Source organism: Coturnix japonica, chromosome 15 (genome assembly GCF_054131305.1).
Source record: "Coturnix japonica strain WE chromosome 15, WE-NBRP24, whole genome shotgun sequence".
Classification (NCBI taxonomy): domain Eukaryota; kingdom Metazoa; phylum Chordata; class Aves; order Galliformes; family Phasianidae; genus Coturnix; species Coturnix japonica.
In genome coordinates, this window is record NC_140677.1 from 14384757 (window position 1) to 14405030 (window position 20274).

General features: G+C 37.7%; 2 protein-coding genes and 1 long non-coding RNA gene across 4 annotated transcripts in view; 2 read left to right on the top strand and 1 right to left on the bottom strand.

Annotated features, from left to right (window-relative positions):
• Positions 1-5328: 5328 nt before the first annotated feature.
• The window catches only part of SYN2 (synapsin II), a 103513-nt gene continuing 88567 nt past the window's right edge, over positions 5329-20274 (bottom strand). For both annotated transcript variants that reach the window (XM_085516962.1, XM_015874777.3), the window contains 3 exons: positions 12581-12641; positions 8607-8904; positions 5329-6232 (listed from right to left, as the gene is read on the bottom strand). In XM_085516962.1, the coding sequence (XP_085373088.1) occupies positions 6097-6232; positions 8607-8904; positions 12581-12641 (495 nt within the window). In that variant the 3' untranslated portion in view covers positions 5329-6096. The remainder of the gene's footprint in view (positions 6233-8606; positions 8905-12580; positions 12642-20274) is intronic.
• The window catches only part of TIMP4 (TIMP metallopeptidase inhibitor 4), a 56153-nt gene continuing 42050 nt past the window's right edge, over positions 6172-20274 (top strand). Inside the window, exons 1-2 of the mRNA XM_015874776.3 lie at positions 6172-6259; positions 7767-7860. Of these exons, the coding sequence (XP_015730262.1) occupies position 7860 (1 nt within the window). The 5' untranslated portion in view covers positions 6172-6259; positions 7767-7859. The remainder of the gene's footprint in view (positions 6260-7766; positions 7861-20274) is intronic.
• On the top strand, positions 12638-17921 carry LOC146758375 (uncharacterized). Its single transcript, XR_014934851.1, has 2 exons — positions 12638-16472; positions 16507-17921. It is a non-coding gene; the product is annotated as an uncharacterized LOC146758375 (long non-coding RNA).

Below are 20274 nucleotides of genomic sequence, written 5' to 3' on the forward strand. Positions count from 1 at the left end.
AGGGCGTAATTTGGCTTTTTCAGTTTGAGGGTGGGCTGTTTAACCTGAGCAAGTTCTAGCTTGTTCAATTATAATTTAACAATATATTTTCCCCATACTTTGTGTTACTCCCAAGGGATGCTTGCATCTCCTTGATGCATGAAAGGATACCTGTATTTAATGTACATATTAAATACGCCTGTAAATTCTCACATAATTTTACATTTAAAAGTACTATTTGAGGTGTGTGTGTATATAATTGTTAGATGCATGTATAGAAATAAAACAGTCTTTGCTCTTCCCTTTTGTACCTCCTCAAGACATGTAATCTACAAAGCAGGAGAACTGCATGATAAAATGTGCCAGAGTGGAATGCATAATTATTCCAGAGGAGGGTAAGTCAGTTCAGAACTTGTACTAACATTCTTAAGGGCAGCAGGAGTCTTCTTGCCATGAAATTACATCAGCTCTGTATGCCTCACAGTCAATGTACACGCTTTCCCTTTCTAGTAAAAAAAAAAAAAAAAAGTGTGAAAAAAAGTCAATGTCTTCAAAAATCTGCTGTAAAACAAAGCTGAGTAAATGAATTTATATTAATACGATGATCACCTGAAAGTGAACTTGAGCTTAAGGTTAGAAGAGATTGAGACACTGTACTTTAAAAAAATAATTTCACTTTTTAATAGATTAAGTCATGGCTTGCAAACAGACAGAAAACATCTAAATAAGAAAAAGAATGCTTCCTTGATCCCAGTTCAGAGACATTCCCATAACAGGTGGGGCAGAGGCATTTAAATTGCAGGTCTCCTCCATATACCCAAATTTGTTACAATTCCATCAAGCAATGAGAAAAGATGCCTTTGCAGTAAATAGCAGTGGATGTAGCTAGCAGCACCCATTTTCTAGATCATTAAAAGACAGATGTTTGGTTGGGATTGTGTATTAACAGTGTTTGAGGTAGAATCTGTTCTATATGGGAACACAACCCAATTTCCTAGGAGTCTTAAGATGAATCACGCAGCACTTACTGCTAATTAATATACTTAAACTGTCACCAAGATGGTTAACTAATGCAGTTCATCACAGTTCTGATTTACCTTCATTTCTGTGTAGTAATTAGGCCTGGCTCAGCTAGTGGACAAAGAGTGACTAATCTCCATTTCCCAATGAGAAGAGGGGAGGAAAGGAGCATTCCCTCTATCTTAAGCTGTAATATCTGGCACATAGAGCTATTTGTTGATCTGAAGAGACAAATCTTACAAAGACTGCATCTGACACGGCATCTTGACAGTAAGGTTTGTTTGCAGGCCAATTCTGGTGGCAGACTCGCCAGCAGCATGCCACATTTCTTAATACATGAGGCCAGTGGGACATGTGGTCTCAAACTCTATATGACTAAAAGAAATAGAGAAAAACATGCCTAAAGATATATTCACGTTTATGACACTATTATAGTGTCTAACTATCACTAGTCACTAAGCAAGGGAGACATGAAAACGTACTTTAGATTTCATTACAGCCTTGAAATAGGACACAGAATACTAATAAAGCAGAACTCCTGTTAATATGTCTAATGCTTCTTCATTACTTCAGTTATCATGTACTTAATGGAAGGGACTTAACAGTGCAATTTTAAGTCCCTATACTAGATTATTTTGGGTGGGGGGAAGAAGAGTTGTTGTAGTAACTTCTGTAACAGACATTTGATAAGTAACTCCTAAACTAAAAAATGGTGACCTGCTTTCACTTCTGGTTTTGTTTGTTCTCTTCCTTGTCTCTCATCCAGGTAGAAAAATGTTCTTTTGTAGTGACTATCTATATACTTTAAAAGCCTACATGATCTTTACCTACATTTCTCTTTTAGTTAAGGAAGCAAGAAATTATTACTTACTCTTCATAGCATAAGGAGGTGTAGAGCAATAACAGGTGATGGAAACAATTCAAAGATTTGCCCTCAAACAAATATGTAGTTACTCCTCAGTTCTTATAAATCCTTGAAGAGGAATTTGGCTGATGGGGATTGGTGAGAAGAGGAGGCACATGTGAGTAAAATGAGAATAATTAACTTGTAAATAATGAAGCTCTCAATTAATCCATTCTCAGTCTTGTCAGATTATTATACTTTTCATTTAGTTTCTGCTATCGTTGCTTATACAGAGCACAGGTTTAGCAGTGGAAGACAGTTGCCTTCTCTGTACGCTAGAAGTTTATAAATCCTTATCTTGAGGCATAACCTTCCTTAGAGGATGAGGAGGAATGAAAGGAAGTGAGGAAAGCATCATTTTGCAAATTTAGAATAGAGATTTGGAGAACTAATTTTAGCCACCTATTTTGAAACTTATCACACAAGATTTTAAAACCATCTTAAGAATTTTACATATGTCTAATAAAAAGCATTTCCACATTGGAGATGTATTCTCATCAGGACTTAATTTCATTTGTGCTGGCATTCGTGACACTTTAGATAATCTTTTGTAATCTCCTCTGAGTCGATAATCACTTCTGGTTATTTTTGCTATGAGAAATAAACTCTATTGGTGATAAAAATTTGCAAATCACTATTTGCAGCACTGACTTACAAGGTACCTTTGTTTAGTCAGAGAAGATGAAATGCAGAGCTCAGTCAAGCTGCTTCTTACTCCATGCCTGAATGATTAAAAAAAGATTACTGAAAAACCTGATCTGAGAGGAAGCTCAGTAATGCCTACTGCCACGTTAGGTCAGTTTATATGTATTGCTTGGCCTTGTACTGACAATTTAGAACAGCCCTGGTCTCCCACAGATCCTGTATTGTTGCCGTCCCTACCCCTAACCCCCAGCCTTGTGGTGATCCTGTTTATTAAGATGGATGTCTGGAAAGGTAGATTTGTTTGGTACATTCAGCCACTTGCATCCTACCCAACATCACCAGAAACTGTTGTTAATGAACAACTCGCTAGGAAATATATTTGTAGTATTCATCCAAATAATGGCAACAGCCACGTCAACATGCAGATATTGTACAATGACTTCTTCAATTTGGTAAATAAGTTTCATTGTATGTGATGTATTCATTGAGACAACACTGGCTGAGATAAACAACTTTGTTCTTCTGGAGGAGGAAGGATACAAATTACACTCAATATTTACAAAGTACCTTAGTGCTATTTGTCTAATTTTTATTGAAGAGTTAGTGGTGGTTGCAAAGCCAGTTTAGCATCCATATTCATCCATAATCACAATCCTTTGATATTTGCTTGTGTTTTGAATGGCTGCAGCCCTACTGGTCAGAAAATGACTCCATCTCAATCTTTAAACTTGATAAAGTAGCATTATAGACTTCATATTATACTGATCTATAAGTGGAAGATGACAAAAAGGATGGAGTACTGTGCATAGTGACCTATGGCATCATAATCTGCATCTCCATGCAAAAGGTACATACGATGTACACATCTCACATGTCTAGACAAATGTGCCCAAAGCTAAACCTCAGACACTCACGTTATTTCTGTGTTACCATTTATGTGAACCTAGATAGCACTGTATTGGATAACTGCGTACTTTGAGCACGCACATGTATTTAAAAGAGTATTTAATGAAAATTATACAAACTGGAGAATAAGAGTTTGAACAGATTTTTCACTATTTTTTTCTGATAGGTATTCTGAACATGTGCTATAGATTGCTTAAAAACTTAACTGTGAATAAGTACATAAGGAACAAATGCATGCATGAGCTTGCATGTGACACGCTTTAGCATGCTTGGAGATATAAAGAACTTTTGGCATTGCGGGGAGGCAGTGTGTTATGTACACTGTGTGGGAGGATACGCCATGCAGATCTGATTGCATCATCTTGCTCTCTTTTTGATTTTCTTTTCTTTTTTCTTTTCTTTCTCTCTCTCTCTCTTTTTTTTTTTTTTTTTTTTTTTTTTTTTTTTTGTTCCAGATGGTAAAACAAAGACTGCAGTGAAACCCGTTTTCTCCCAGGAAAAGGTGGGAGGGAATTTTATATGAGCAAGAAACTTCGCCTCAAGTCAAAACCTGGGGTCTGGACTAATGAACTACCTGTAGTTCATATTGTACTATATTGCTGAAACTAGGCATGTACTAATCACGAACCATGCCAAACTATGCATAATTACCATGCTTTCTCTGTAGCAGTAATTAATTTGCGTTAGCAACTTCGATTAATCTTTCTAATCTAAAAGTAAAGTGCTTCTCAGACATAAAAGGCTATAGAACTGCTCAGGGTTGTTATTGCTGCTAGTGAAGGGTGTTTCAACCCAGAGGGGAGCAGGAAAGGGACAAAACTAAAATCACTTTTGATGGTGTTTATGAATTAATAGGAACATCGATATTTAAGGAGTGCTGTTTTGCCACAGAATTCATACTCTGAACTGTAGGTTTCTTTCTGGGGAGTAAAAAAATAATAGAGTATCACCTTTAATTTAGTAAGAGAGCTTCTGTGAGCGCTGTTTCACAAAGATAATGTGCCCATCACAGAGACTGAGATTCCATCCTTCAGAGGGCAGTGCCTTGTATTTATAGTTTGTAACACTGCAGTGCAAACCTGCCCCTAGATTTCAGTCTTAATCTGGAGGACAGCATTGATCTACAGCAACTATCAGATGCCAATGTATGAACTTAACTGTGACATCACTTGAGTAGAAAGTTTCCATGCTTTCTTGCCAGACTCTTGGCCCAAGACAGACTCCTTGTCCAAAAGAATCCAAATCTGCTGAGAGAAGGTGCATAGTCAAAGTTACTGTGATTTCTCTATACTTCATACACTAATACTTGTCTATGAGCTAGAACAGAAGGTAAAATTTCAGAGGCAAATAGATGTGTTTCTACAAACGTATTATAAATTCCATAGGATTTAGCAGTTAACCTTGTGTAACTTGTTTCTACCTCAGATATACTAGTATAAATAAATATATATAAATATATTATTTTCTCATGTTTCCACTGCTCGCACTGTTTCCTCGCATAGAACACTGCTGCACGCAGTTCAGGATAAGCAGAATGACATGATATTCATTTGGAAAGTGATGGTCAAGTGATTACCGATTAATTTCAGTTTTGAGTATTAAAATACTGCTGTTATCTCAAAGTCTGGGATCAGTTCTGTTTCTGCAAGTTAGAGAAGTACTTAACCAATACAGCCCTTCTTAGAAAATGCGAACGTGTTTCCTAACAGTTATATTTTTTAATAATGCCAGTCTAAAAGGGAATTGTTTTTTAGTCTGTTTTCTTAGAGTTGTAGTTCGAGTCCAAACATTTAATAATGACAGAAGTGCCCTTTTGATATCAGTTAAAACAGACAATATATGCTGCTGTTGAAACAAGCTTTGTCAAAGACATCTTTTAAACCGGCGTGGGACTTTACATTTATTAGAAGGTGCTCACAAAAATAAGGGTAACATCATGCATCCTCTTTGCAACTGAAATCAGTTCTGCTTACAATTTGGAAATAAATTGAAATAGACACATGGAGTACAGTAGTACATATACACTCTATTTATGACATTAATTTAGTGTAATGATAACTCAGCAATACATCAGAAATCTACAGTCAACTGATGGCAAGATTGTATAAGGAGGAAGAAAGTGCTTCAGTTTCTCACGCTATTTATGCAGCTTGACAAGAACGTCAGTGTGAACTACCTCCTAAACTTGGGAGGCAAGAACAGATCAGGACTACTCTTGCAGTACAAAACATTTACACACAAAATACACATGCATTGCAATGCATTGGAAATGGGTAAAGCAAGAAGAAACCCATAACCCAATGCTTTATTAACACAGATCTACAAAGAAGTCTCAATTAGGATAATATAGTCACAGTAAGGCCACAATATTACAATAGATAAGGACTTCAGAATTTGGCATTCTGTTTCCATAATAGAGCTCTACCTTGTTTATCACTATACATGTTCCCAAATGGTATTTCATCAAAGTCCTTCTTCTGTGGGTTTTTTTGTTTGCTTTCTTTTTCTTTTTGTGAGTTTAACATATTGCTTAATACAACAGTTAGCACAGGAGAGAAAGGTACTGTCACAGGGAAAACAAAACCTATGTAACATTCACGTGGTTTTTAGACTATGTGCTATGTGCGTTTAGATGAAGCTGGCTAATCAGAAAAAAGACTAGCAAACGATTTCCTCAAGTTTCGAATCGTTTCAGCTTTTGCTTCATCTTCATTCACAGATGATCGGAAGAAGGAGGATTCTGTGAAACTGAAGGCATTTGTCAAGGACTGCGACTTGCTGCAAGACAAAAATGCAACATGTTTGGTATGGTCATATTGTCTACCCACTTCCATCCACATATAGCTTGTATAAATCAGAAGAAAAGAAAAAATGGCTGTGAGGTATCAAAAGTTTCCATTTGGGCAGAATTAATATTCAACACAAGTACTATGGTTAGATACAGCATATAGAGTTGCTGTAATAAAGCACATTCCTTCTGTACTTTGATTTGGGAAGTAGGACAAGTTTTATTTAGAGAACACAGCTTTTTTACATATCTGAAACATAATATATCTGTAAATTGGATGACATAAATTAGAACTTCAGAATTAGAATTAGAATTTAGCCTGCCAACTAAATCCAAATCACTACCCAACACCACATGACAATATCTTGAAGAATGAGACCTAAAGTTGTAATGTGGTCCACTGCTGTGTGTTAGATAATGTTCAGACTCAGTGGTGGTTTAACAACAGTTTTCATCTTTGAACAAACTCCCCAAATCACGTATCACTGCGCTTCCCTGGTAGCAGGTAGTCTAGTAATCCTGTGCTGTTTTTAGTGCTGTCATGTACACGTGGTTCACATTTCTGCAAGCATGAATAAAATAGCATACAAGAAAGAAAATGTCTGAAGCTTAGAACTAACTCAGGTAAAATAACGTTTAAAAGGTGGGTTTGAATTGAAATCCAGAACAATAACGAGTTGCAATCTTTTTATGAAAATATCCATGCACTGATGCATTAATTGATTTCATTTTTCTCTCAGTACAATAATACGATTTCAGTTTTGGCTACAGTTAAACTTCTCCTTATTCAGGTTGTTTTATACTCCCCATGGTTTTCAACTTCTCCACGTCTGTACAGCAAACAGTGCTGCAGGCATTTTAGGTTTTTTTGTAAATTATAGTTGTGTTAATGAGAATAGACTGATAAATGTTTGTTTGTACTCACTGAAAGAGGGAGGGTGGGAAGCAGCACTTGACTTGATTAGTAACACAATAAGTAGCCTAATTAAATATTTATTCACAGATTAATAACATGTACATACAGGTTAGGCAACAGCATGTGGGTGAATACAAAGTATGCACATGCAAATAGAGTTAATCCTACAGGCAGGAGATCTGAGTCTTGGTGCAGACCTAAAAGTTCTTGAAAGTCAGAAAAACTACACTTCTCCAGTTTGCATCTTAAACTTTGCATTCATTCCGTCTGCTTTTATACAGAGTCTACTTTTCCATTTGAGGAAAAGCGGAAAGCTGGGGCCGTGTATGTAGTAGGGTCTTTTTCATATCAGAAATGAACAAATTAAGTTTCAGACTGGTTTGGGGTCTTTCATCTTGTTTAAGAAAATGGAGCTGTCTATTGTCGAGATAAATAATAGATGAATCAATTGGAGTTTTATGTTTATAAAAAAAAATAAAGAAATATACTGTCCCAGGAATGCAAGAAAACACTTTCTTAGAAGGAAATATGCTTAAGCTTTTTTTGACTGTTGTTTTAATCTGTGCATCTTCTCACCTAACAAGGCTGTTTGGCTGAATTGTGTTCAGGCAGGGACACAGAATTGCTTCACACCAGTACAAGCATGAGAGGAAAGGGGGAATCTGCACTACTGAAAAATATGATGGCTTCTTCCTCATCAAAGTAAGTGCAACGTATCTGCTACTCTACTGGCGGCAGTGTGTGTCAGGGTCAACATGCTGAGAAACAACAAATTGCTGCTAATACCCTCTCCATGTTTTCCATTCACTCATTTAAAGCTCTGTGAGGATGTACGGTACTGATCCTGTTCACATTTGTTACTGCAGCGTGTAGCTGGCTCTGTAGAGCAACAGCCTTCCAGCAGTGCTACAGGCAGGTGCCTGTGCCAGTCCTGCTGATGTGTCTAGAAAGGATCTGAGTTACTCATGCTGTACAGACAGTAGCAATGTGCACCATGACCAGAGCACTACTGTAAACAGTTGGACGGCTTGTTCATTTGGGTTGTTTCTGAGATAGGCCTTTTGAAACTGGAATCTGTTCCTTTGAGTGACTGCAAGGTTAAAAGTTGAAACAGATAAGACTTCCTCTTTTCCGTGCAGGCGAATAGCACACCCAGATCATGAGTCAGTGACATAAAAAGGAGGGGAAAGAAAAGAGAACGATCAAGATTTTTCACATCAGATCGAGCAGGGGCATAAGTTGCACAACTAATGAAATCTTGTATAGCACAGGATGTAACTAATGCTACTCTAATGACAAACCAATAGTAAGCTCTTTGAAACCTCATTTTAGACTGGGGAACGTGTGTCCATCTTTATATGAATGTCAAACCAGCTCTCAAATTACAGTTCCAACAACAAAATGTAACTATAATGAGGAGACTAGAAAACTGATAAAGCAAATCTTACTTAAGCTGTGGGTGAGACTGAGGCTTCTGCTGCGGCGCGGGCTGCGGGGCGGGCTGAGGCGCAGGCTGTGGCTGTGGAGCAGGTTGTGGTTGTGGTGCAGGCTGTGCCTCTGCCTCCTTTTGTAATCGGGTGCTGGAAGGACCTTGAGCCTGGGCACGTGGCTGCTGGGTCGTAGGTCCGGGTGGACGCTGTGGCTGGGAAGTGGAGGGCTTTGCTGACTGCCCAGGGGGGTACATGCGCTGTGGCTGCAATGGCTCCTGGCTTTGTGATTGCATCCCTTGGGGTTGCACTGGGCCCCCTAGGTTCAGCACAAGAAAAACTTCATAATGTTATAGTATCAAAGAGCTCTTATTAGATTCATATCCAACACTTTAAAAAAATCCTCGAATGTGATAGTTATACTTTTGAGGCAAAATTCTATGGAATTCTATGCACTGCAGCTTAACGTAGTCAATTCTACAATCTACAGTTGGTACATTAGAAGCTTGCTTGGAGCATCCATAAAATTGCTAAGTCCCAGATTTATCCCAGCGGTAACCCTACTGCCTTCAGATTAGTCAGTGGAGTTACAGCCAGTATAATCTTGGCCCAGCTAAAGAAAAGGCTGCATATACCAACAGCAACTAGTTCAGCAATACAGCTCCTATTTTCTGTGTAGCTATTACAATTTTATTCCTCCAAAGTACAGAAGTTATTTTTGTAATATTCCTCTTAAATTCATTCTTATATTGACAAAACTAATTTAAAATCGTCCGATAACTCAACCCCTTCACGAAATACATGAAGAACACTGCAAGAAACAAAAGGAGATCTTCGCACTGAGAAGGAACTAGGCTGAAAAAATACTGCAGCAAGTGTGAAACTACCACTTGTGGTAGAGAGTTAAGTTGTGAAATCTGTGGCTGAAAGATGCTACATCATCAGTGAGGGCTTTTCTTTTTACTGCTTTCTGACTGAAATAGTGCTGTGTCAGATATTGGTGCTTGTGCTGCTTTTATCTCATTTCAGACGTCTGAATGTGGTTTTCTTGGCTGACAGTTGTCAGAAAAGCTTTATTCTTGCACATGACTAAGCACGTGGGACACGAGAGTTAAGGGGAGGAAGGGACAGGATGAAATTCTCAGAGACTGGTTTGTATAATGCTTCAGTCAGGGAAAAAGCTTTGCTGAACAGTAAATACTGTACAGTATGCTCAATATTTGAGCATTTTTACTCTTACACATACATTTAATGCAATTTTTACTCTTACACATACATTTAGTGCATATTTGAGTCTCTATGGAGAAAATCTTCATATCTGGAAATAACGTTGCGATTTGTGATTAAAAAAAAGAAATTGCTATTATAGATAGTTTTCCACTTACTCTATGAGATTCCAGTGTGTTTGTCTGAGAACAGCACGTCCTAATGCTTCAAGAAGTCTCAGTACAGTTACAGCAGTGTTTTGTGGTGTAGAAAGATAAATAGCACGTACTGTATGTTAAGGAATGTGCCTTCATCGTTTGTTAATTTTAACCACTTTTGTAGGAAATATTTGAAGGTGATAACATGGCCTTGCAACATCTTAATAAGGATCATTTTCTTATTAGTCTCCTTTCACTCAATTCTGAAAAACAGAAAGGTTTCTTTCCCCCACTTGTATATACAGGCTTGAATGCCAGAAACTTTACACTGAAGACAGATATAACTTTCTTTTATTGCACATTAAGCTGTACAAGAGATTTCACATAAAAGATATACTGCTGTCACACTTCCAGCATTTGCTCACTTTCTTGCAGCTGGTTTGTACAAAAGGCAACAATCATGAAAGAAATTTTTACCAAAAATAACAAAACTGAACATTAAGCCTACACTGTAAAACATCTGTTCCCTGTTACCACAATATTGCACCTAAGCATGCTTACATGCAGAGACATTTTGGCTTGCTTCTTGTCTGTAGTATGTAGCAGTAGTGTGTGCCCTTGTAAATCCTTTACAGTCAACAAGCTGAAATCCTCTCTGAAACACTCAGCTCTTCTTTGCACACACAGCTCACAAATGTCGTGTGAAAAGCACTTGTGAATAATTGTACTACTACATGCAAAAAAATACCAGCTGCTTGAAATAAAATCAATCATCAGATTCATTTCTTCACCCCAGGGCAGTATAGTTGGTTCACTTTTATGGTGTCTGGAGGTAAGGATTTTTGAACCTGACTCTATGTGGAATTTTCTTAATATAGAACAGAATAGTCAATGCCATCATGGGAATGATCACTGACCCAGACGAATGCCGATCACTAAAGCAAAATATTCATGTGAATTACTGATAGGTAGTAAACAGTAGCACTTACTACACACACTGAAATAGCTAATAATGCATACCTTAATTCTCATCTTACCAGACAGATCATACAAAGAAAACAAATGCTAAAAATGATGATTTTCACTGATTTTCTCCCCCTCCCCGGTGTTTGCAGGAAAAAAGAGCAGTAAAACATAAAGCTGTTCTGCCTTTAAGCAGAATTGTTCACACTAAGCTAACGGCTGCTCATCTTTGTACGTATTCTCAATTCAAATTAGAGCTCCGTGGCTCATTCAGAACAAAGTTTTATGGTATGCTAGCATTGTGCAGCTTGAGACTCTTGGCTAGAGTTCTCAGAGCAGATTAACTGCCCACTTGTATATTTCCTGTAATACTACACTATAAATTGGTTTGAAAAAATCCTAACTAATTTACCCACAGAAAACCTTACTGTTGTTAGGCATCTCAAGTCTTGTTGCACGTTTGATTTTAAGCAATTGTTTTAAACCCTGTTGACGTGGATAACACTGGCACTAAATTTTCTTTATAGCTGTCTTGAGATTTCTAGGCTTAAAATCATAGACCTGAGTTGGTGCAGAAAACCACCAATATTTTTGCCTTGCGAGACCTGTAGCTGGTTAAAGGTACTTTGGTCTGCCATGTCCATACTTCTCAGTTTTAGGAAAACAAAATGAGCTCTTACAGGAAGTTTAACAGTCCTTGAGGTACTTCTCACCAAATAACCTGGGATTTAACTCTTAGGTGAGCGTAAGATTTTTAAAATACTTGCATTGATTTTTTACTTAAAAATCTCCATAGATGTTACTAATTCAGAACTACAACAAAAGGAACTACGTAACTGAAATAAGATACATTAAGTACTCACACTTTCACTGAGATATTGCACATAGGTGGCCCATTTACATAGCTTTGTAGCCAATAATTTAATGCAGAAGTACTAAAAATATGAATACCAGTATGTAAAATAGAAGCTATTTTAAATATTCCTTGGGAAGAACTGTATCGCACTTAAAGAGTCTCTGAAATATTAGACTTCCACTTGCATATAAGTAAAACTCAAATGTTAACAAACTTTACAAAACCATAAATAAAAAGCCTCACTAGCAAATTCTAACCTAGGCTGTAAAAAATATTCTGGATCACCTACCTATTAGTCATGCACACACGCACACACACGCACACACAGAGGCGATGAGCATAGTGTGCACACACTCACAGAGTAAGCCAAGAATTTAGATTTGAACCTTGGTGGTATTTCACTGACAGATATATAATACTTAAGAAATACTGTCTAACCATCCATACAGTTGCACTGGGCTCTAAAGAGGCACATTCTTTGTACACTGTTGACAACAGCCCTGAAATCACAAGTTTTACAGAGAAAGGCAGGTAAGCGTTACACGCACAGACATGAACAAGTAAACAACCAGACGGTATAGTTGACACTGCATAGAAAAAACACAGTCCAGGTCAGCACTGAACAATGCAAAATTGAACAAAACTGGTATGTTTGCTTTAAAGATCGTGTTTTTGTTTCTTTATTATTATTATTTTTTATATATTTTTGTTTTTGTTTTAACTCTTGCTTTTAGTCTCAATTATCTAAGTAGCCTGGACTTGTTTTGGTCCTACTGCAACGCCATTACAGTCGAGAATGTACTGTAAACAACCTTGAGGTGGTGGTCGCTGAGGTGGGATTTTGTTTGGCTCTGGCTCCTTTAGTGATCCACTCTGGAAAATATATTTGAAAACAGAAGAGAGGAAAATTAGAGTAGCGTAGTTCCAGTTTTCCACTAATTTACCATTACTTTCAGTTGAAATCTCTTTATTGGCTGGGGGCTGAACGTACAATTTTAATTTATCCCAGAAAACGTTCTCAACTTTATTTGGCGCCTGTCATGACACAGAAATCCCAGACTAAACCAAAACGGAGTTAAAAAGCCAAACAACAACTTGTTTTCCCTTTAGAGCACGTGGTTGGGATGTAAGCAGTGCCTTCTCAGATCTTACCGCTATTTGCGTATGGTCTTCCTTCTTCAGTTCCCAGCACCTTGAACCACTTTTCTGTATCTCATCACTTCTGCAGTCTTTTCTAGAGTACACTGAACAGAACTTCAACAGACACCTTTGTGTGATTCGGGAAAGAATGTATTTTTCTAACATTTGTTTCTGGAAGCAGTAGCACAGCAGTGGTAGTTTCACTTTGATTCTCTGACTGTAAATGGGAAGAGAGATGTTCTACTCTAGGTTAACTACTTTGCTAAGCAAAATGAAAGAAGGAAGCAAAAACCACAGATAAATAATGAAAATAATTAAAATTACTTCATGCTGCTCCATCTGCCATGCTATTAGAAACACATGTAATGCTTACATTTTCAAAACAGTAAATTTATTCAGCGGTATCATTTTCGAATATATACTTGTCCAGAGGAAAAGATGGGCCTGAACCAAAACCTTGGAGCAGAAAACCCTTTGAGAATGTTAGCACTCGAATCCAAGCTTCGTCTTGGACTCATTTCTCATATTTAAAAAGTGAAATATGTCAAATAATTGGACACAATTTTAGGATTCAGAACTAAGCTGCCATCTGTCAAGAGGGAAAATCCAGAACACATTAAACAGTCAATGTGAAATTAATGTAACATGGTGTTTTGCAAATCTTATTTTTTTTCTGATAGTTTTGTATTTGATCTCAGAACTGTAGCAATAAATATTACTCAAGTGATCCAAATTCCAGCACAGCAATCTAGAAACTGTACTTTCTAAGCACTACAACAATGCTCTATTGAATGCTGCTGTTCCAAATTGCTTTGTCTGCTTTAGCTACATAAATGAAAGGACAGAAGACAGTCCAAAAGTTGTGATAGTTACCAACCTTCAGGAGAACAGCTGAGGTGTAAAAATGATACATACAAAATGAATGAGGCAAAATCTGATCCCCATGTTAACTGATCCAGTTGTGTAGCTCTCAGTAAACATTGCTGTAGAGATGAGGATGCACTGCCACCAGATAGTTTTAAAATGCTTTAGTGTGACTTAAAGACTCCCCTGTTTTATTTCTCTTCTTCTCGCTTTCTGAACCACACATAAAAATTGAATTTCTATCCTATTCCTGTTTTAATAACACATTAAGCATTTGTGGTATCCACTCTATATAATTTTCAGCTCATCAGTAACTCCTTGGATACTGGGGAAATTAGCACAGAGAATGGAAACCTTGAAAAGCTGCCCTAGAGGAGCCAACTCCTTTCATATTCCAGCACCATTGTTCTGATGCACCTGGCACCTTCCTCTACACACCCGTAGGGCATTTGGGTGTTCTGCATTACAGAGAGCTTCTGTTTCCTTTGGTGTTGAAGTATGACACGTGGAGTGTGCCCTTAAAGGGAAAGTGGGAGTACTTGGCTTTAAGGACTTTCAAAAGCTTTCTGGAGGACTGAACTGACCGCATGACTTGGTTAAAAAGCACGCATAGCGTTTTGTAAAGAATATTACTACCGTTAGCATGTGATAGACTTAAGTCCTGCAGAAGGTCATAAAATACACTGAGGAGCACTGTGCAGTGACAGGGACCAGAGAGAATATACACATTGCTGATTTTCTACTAAAAGATTACATAGGGAAGACTCATATTTTATTTAGAAACTGAAAAGAAGCTGATGCTTTAAATTCACATTGCTTTAATATTAAAACAACATCTGTAGGGCCCCCATTTCCTCTGTGCCTTGAGGCTGAAGCAAGTCTGCCATTTGTTCTTGCACTGAAATGGTCTCAGGTTTTATCACACACACTGTTTAACTGACTTGACAACATCAGCACTTATGCAATCCACATATCTTTCTATCTTACCAAGAAATTATTTTATCCTAAATTAGGCTTTCAATAAACCTTATAGAAGCTTGCTAATCCTCACCTCAACTGTTCTGGAAGTTTAAAGCCTTTGTGCATTTTCTGTTGGAGATGTATTTTCCCCACTCCAGTCATTGACTGCAGCTGTCTTGATTTTACCACCCACACATCCTTTTTTTCACCAGATATCACCTGGTGCTTCCAGGAACCTCACCCACACTCCAGGCCAATCACACAGGTATATTACTTTTGCTAATTAGCCAACCCACCCAGGCTGACCCAAAAAGACTAATTAGCACTACATTCCTATTTGAGAAATCTTACTCATGGTTTTTCAATGGTCTGTAGTAATCCAGCCTTTTTCAAGAGGGTTTTTTGTTGTTTTTTTTCCCCAGACAGTCAGAAGCCTTGATACTTGATATTAAACACAGGCTTTGAACCACTCTTGTTTGCTGTCCTGAGCCAAGGTCTTTAATAAAATCCAGGCTTCTTCTAAACACCACTTGTTGGCAAATTGACTGCAGTCTGTTACTCCTCACCTCTCCAACATGGTGTGCCAGTGTAATTGTTAGAGCTGCTAACTCCATGTAAGCAGCACAGCCCCTGTGAACAGAGATGCTGGACTAGACCTGTCCTGCAGATGTTTTCACCCCTCCTGTTTTTCTGTTGTTTTTTTCCCCTTTGTTGCCCAGCCTTGAAGCTCACCCTCCTACTGGTTTCTTTCAGTACAAACATGTTTTCATGCACTGCAGTTCTCATCTACAAACTTGCTGACTGCTTAATTCAAACACTACAAGAATCAAGGATTAGAATGTGGACTATATAGTGGAAAATGGCCCTGAACAGATTCTTATTTGGATGCTCAAGACTTGCCAGTTAGTAGTACCATACTGTACAGCAATTAGTAGTGCAGAGATGGGAAATGACAGCGTTCAGTATGGCTTAAAATTCCCTAAGTGAGGTCCAGTAATTGCAGTGGTAAGGTGCCCTTTTTGCTTTCATTTCAGGAATACAGCTTTTATATCACATCAAAATTCCCAGAAGAGAAAGGATTGCTGATATTGGTAGTAATGGCCACAGAATCTCTCCTGTTCAAAGGGAAATTACTGTTTACAGAACTATTAGAAGAAATACAACTGTACTTGTGGAAGCAAGAAGTCCCAAGAATACTTCAGGAATGCAAAACTAACTTCTCAGATCTGAGTATAATAATCAGTGCTTTGCTGATTTGCTTTGGCTGCATAATGGTCTTTAGAATATTGTCTAAGTTCAGTACAGCCAGAGCAAAAAACCTCGCTACTGTCTAAAATATAAGTGCCCATAGATGTCTCTGTAGAACTTCTCGCTTCACCTGAAACAATCTCCTTAGAATTTTTTAGGTAAAGCTGGAGTAAAACAGAGTTCTTAAAGCATGCTGTACTAGAATTTGATCAGTCGTACTATTTATTTTTCTATCTGTTTATGTAAATGCAGATTAGATTCATACATATTTGAATTTTGAATAATCAGAAGAATGCAAAAGGGTGGAAGCAAAAGCAGCAAGCTGGCAGGAAAATAGCCCCTAGGCAAGAGAGATGCTAAACTGAGTCCCAGCTAAAACTGATATTGATTTGGCTGTGTTTGAAGACTTTGTGAACTAAAGTTGGAGCATGCATTGTTGTTTTTGGGTTTCATTTGGTTTTCTTTGTAATGCAGTGATAGAAGTTTCTGTAGGTATTTCAGTATTTGAAAAGAAAGCCATCTGTAGGTATTTCAGTATTTGAAAAGAAAGCCATATTTTTTAGATCAAGAAACAGGATCAACTGAGAATTGCCCAAGTACAAGCTGAGGTAGATTGCATAAAGGAAACAAGAATTAATAGTAAAACAATTAAGTTAACAAAAGGACTAAGAAGAAATGTGATTGCAAAGCAGGGAGATAATTTAGATTATTTAAGTAGGGCGTCAATTGTGAATGATTGCATGAAAAGTCTCAGATATAAGTACTTAGTCCTTACAATGGAGGAACATCACCCCTGGTAAAGAAAGATGAATATAAGCCTATCAGACGCAGAAAAGCACTGTTAAACTGATCAAGCAGATGGAAGAGTCTGTACCTAGAACACATGGAAGAACTCAGCAAGCTTACTTTAGCCAAAGAGGCTTGAAGGCAGTAGAGTTCCTTTTAGGATAACATTGTAGTGGTAAAGCACTAGACAGCGAGCAAGCTAGACTGAAGGCTTCCTCTGAATGAGAAGGGAAATGACGGCTAAGAGGAGAAAACAAGCTATGCAGCTTAATTTTTACTTGGAACAGTATTTACATCATACACTGAAGAAGTTTTGGTTTTAAACATCAGAAAGTACTATAGCTTATGTTTTGTATACAGAGTGCTTTCCATTGTTAGATAACTAATTTCTTCCTAGAGAGGAGTTTTCTTCTGGAATATTTTTACACACACTCTGAAAAACGAATATCTTAGTGTAGATTCACTGCTATGTAGTGGCACACTTCAGTATTTTCCCTAAGATAATGAAACAGGTGACATCACGTTGCCTATGCCAGATCTATTTTCTATTATTTTGCTGAGAAAAAGAAATATCCCACTCACTACCACAAAACATGAAATTCCTATAGAAAATATGGGATGTTGACTTATCAGATAACAGTGTGTCTTAACAAGTAGCAGCACTTGTTGAAGTTAACTGGTCCCATTCCAGAGGCAGATGGTAATTCTAATGGACAAGGATGCAATCTGATTTTATTGCAGCTCTTGCTTAATGAAGCCAGATTTCAACTTCAGTTTTTGAAAAGGGAAGATTAAACTACGCTGTTGCAAAGCAGCTTTCAGGCAGTTCTTCCCAGTAAAAAATTGCTCCCCACAGACAAGGAAGGAATGTGGACTATGTGATAGGAGAGAGCTCCCTGTGTGCTAAAGCAGCTGGAACTGAAATGTAATGAGTGTGCATATTTATACCAGAGAAAGAGAACTGTAAGATAGATGGGCAGGAAAATGAAAGTGGTACGGCATATCTAGGAGGCTATCTACTTACTGGAAAGTTAATGTTCCTTCCATGTTTTTCAGTGTACATAGATATTTCTAGCTTAGAGCTTGATAGTGTCGAAATCCTGTGCTCTTGTTTGAAATGGTAAGGAATGTTTTAACCCTGGCACCCAGGGACGCTGGCTGATGCTATGCTGTATCAGTTCCTCTGGTATTCTTAATGTGGGATGACAAGGGATCCTTTCAAGAACAGGAAGAGTGAAAACCTGGAGTCACAATGATCCATCATTACTGGATCCATTCAGAACTGAAATCTGTGCTTTGAAACAGAAGGTTTGAAAAAAGATGGAGCTAACTCCAGTCTGGTCTTACAATGAGTGGTTTATCAGAACATCGAATCAGTGTTACAGAATGGTGGAGCAGGAAAAGGCCTGGGAAAGGACTAGTCGCTGAGCTAAGAGCCATACCCCAAAGAAGGGTAAAGTTCAGGGCTCAAACAGAATGCAAGACCTGTATGCCAATGGTTGCGTTGGCTTCTTTCCTTGCTTTGTCTGATACAGTACAAGCACACAGCCATATGTAGGCATCACTGGTGACCTGCTGGAACCTGAGAACCTTCTGAAGTCTCTTTTATGAGCTAGGAGACACTGAAGAACAGTCTGAACAGGTGAAAAGAAATTTCAGTTTGGCAGCTGGGCAGATGGAGCACTGATCCACCACTGGGTGAGCGGCGGAGGAACAGGGAGGCTGCTTATTTTTTCCCAGTTGATCATTCAAGAATATTTGAAAATGAGCTGCACTATTTTGGATTTTTTTGTAATTTCTCTTGGTAGTTATCCATGTTCAAAAACTGTAATGCTTATTTACCATGTGGTCCTTATTCAAAATAAACTATGGCAATATCTACTGGGGAGAGGGACAGAATCCTTGTAAGTTGAACATGGAATAAAGCCAAATGGCTTTGCCTAAGAGGTTATGACTTAAAATTCAGAGAAATCAAATTAAGAAAGTCAAGTGCCGACAGAGAATGATAACAAAAAAGTAGAAGGGAAACACCCAGCACAGTGGGGAAAGGAAAGGAGGCAAAGGAAAAAACTCCAAAGAAAGATAATTCTATCAGGTTCAGCTTAAATAAGCAAAATAGTAGAAAAAGATGAAAAATATGATATAATAGAAAAAAACCCAAGAGGATTTTATATGATAGTAATTACAGCACTAAGACCAAACGAAGAGATCTAACTTGGACTCTATGTTTGTATCTCTATGTGGCAACAATTGCATGTTCCATAGTGATAGTATCACTGTTTTCCTCGTTTTAATTTTGAAAAGACCGAGCTTTGCTACACAACAGATTGAAGACACCTTAAGGTCTCCCAGAAATGTCTGTGGGACACGGGAGCTGTTTCTCCCAAAAATCTGCTGAGAACATGCACTCTGTATTGGAATACATGGATTACTTAAGAATGAAACATCTTCTGTGTTCTTGAGGTTAGGCACCATGGAGTCTCAGAATTCTTATAGACCTCACGTGCTTCTGCCAACATAACAGGCAGATTCGAAGACAGATGGTCACAAAGTTAAGAAAAACATTATTTTGTTGTTTGGTGTTGACCAAAAGCATTATTAACATATTTTAAAACATTATTAATTAGTGGTAATTTTAATATGCTTGTTTCGTTTTTTTCCAGTTTTATCCAGCATGTTGTTGTTTCATGTACTACAACAATTAGCAGCAGTAAGGCTATTGCCTTACTTACCTATCCTACATACAAGTCATTGCGATCATCCCGGTCCTGATGCTGGAGTCTGTCATATTGCTTATGGGATCTTTCCCTTTGTTTTTCTCTCCTATGAAGTATTTTTGTGGGCAATTATTTCTGTTATCAAGCTTTACTCAGCTCAGGGCTATCATGCATGTATTCTTCCCAGGTGACAATAAACATCCAATATAGTCAGAACTCAAAACAATACTAATAATACTAACTAAAAAAATGCACAAGCACACAAATCTAGAGACAAACAAACAGAAATACAACCCACAAAACCAAGGCAATATCCTGAAACCTTCAGTCTTCACTAATTTCTCTTAATATTAGTAAAAATTTTAACCAAATAATCCTCACATTCTAATAAATGCCCTTTAGTGTCTTTTCTCTTATAAATGAAGTATCACCAGATCCCTTTAAAAAGGGCATTATAAAGGCACCCTTGTTTACTTGTGATGCACTAATTCAAAACAAGCTATGGAAGATGAGCACTTACTGGTATTTTGATTTAATCATCTACATTGTACACTGTACATTCACAGCCACCAAAAACAACTGTGTACACATCACTGGTAGAAGAACTGAGCAATACGTACTTACCTCCGTAGTGATTACTCCATCTACTGGTACAGGATCTTAACAAACATTTTAAAATAGGTTATCTTAAATTTTACAGTATTTTTAATGAAATCTCTGCTCAGCATCTGTGTATTGTGTCCTACTGCTGTCAAAAAGCATAAGATTTATTTTCCTGCGTGAACTTTGGT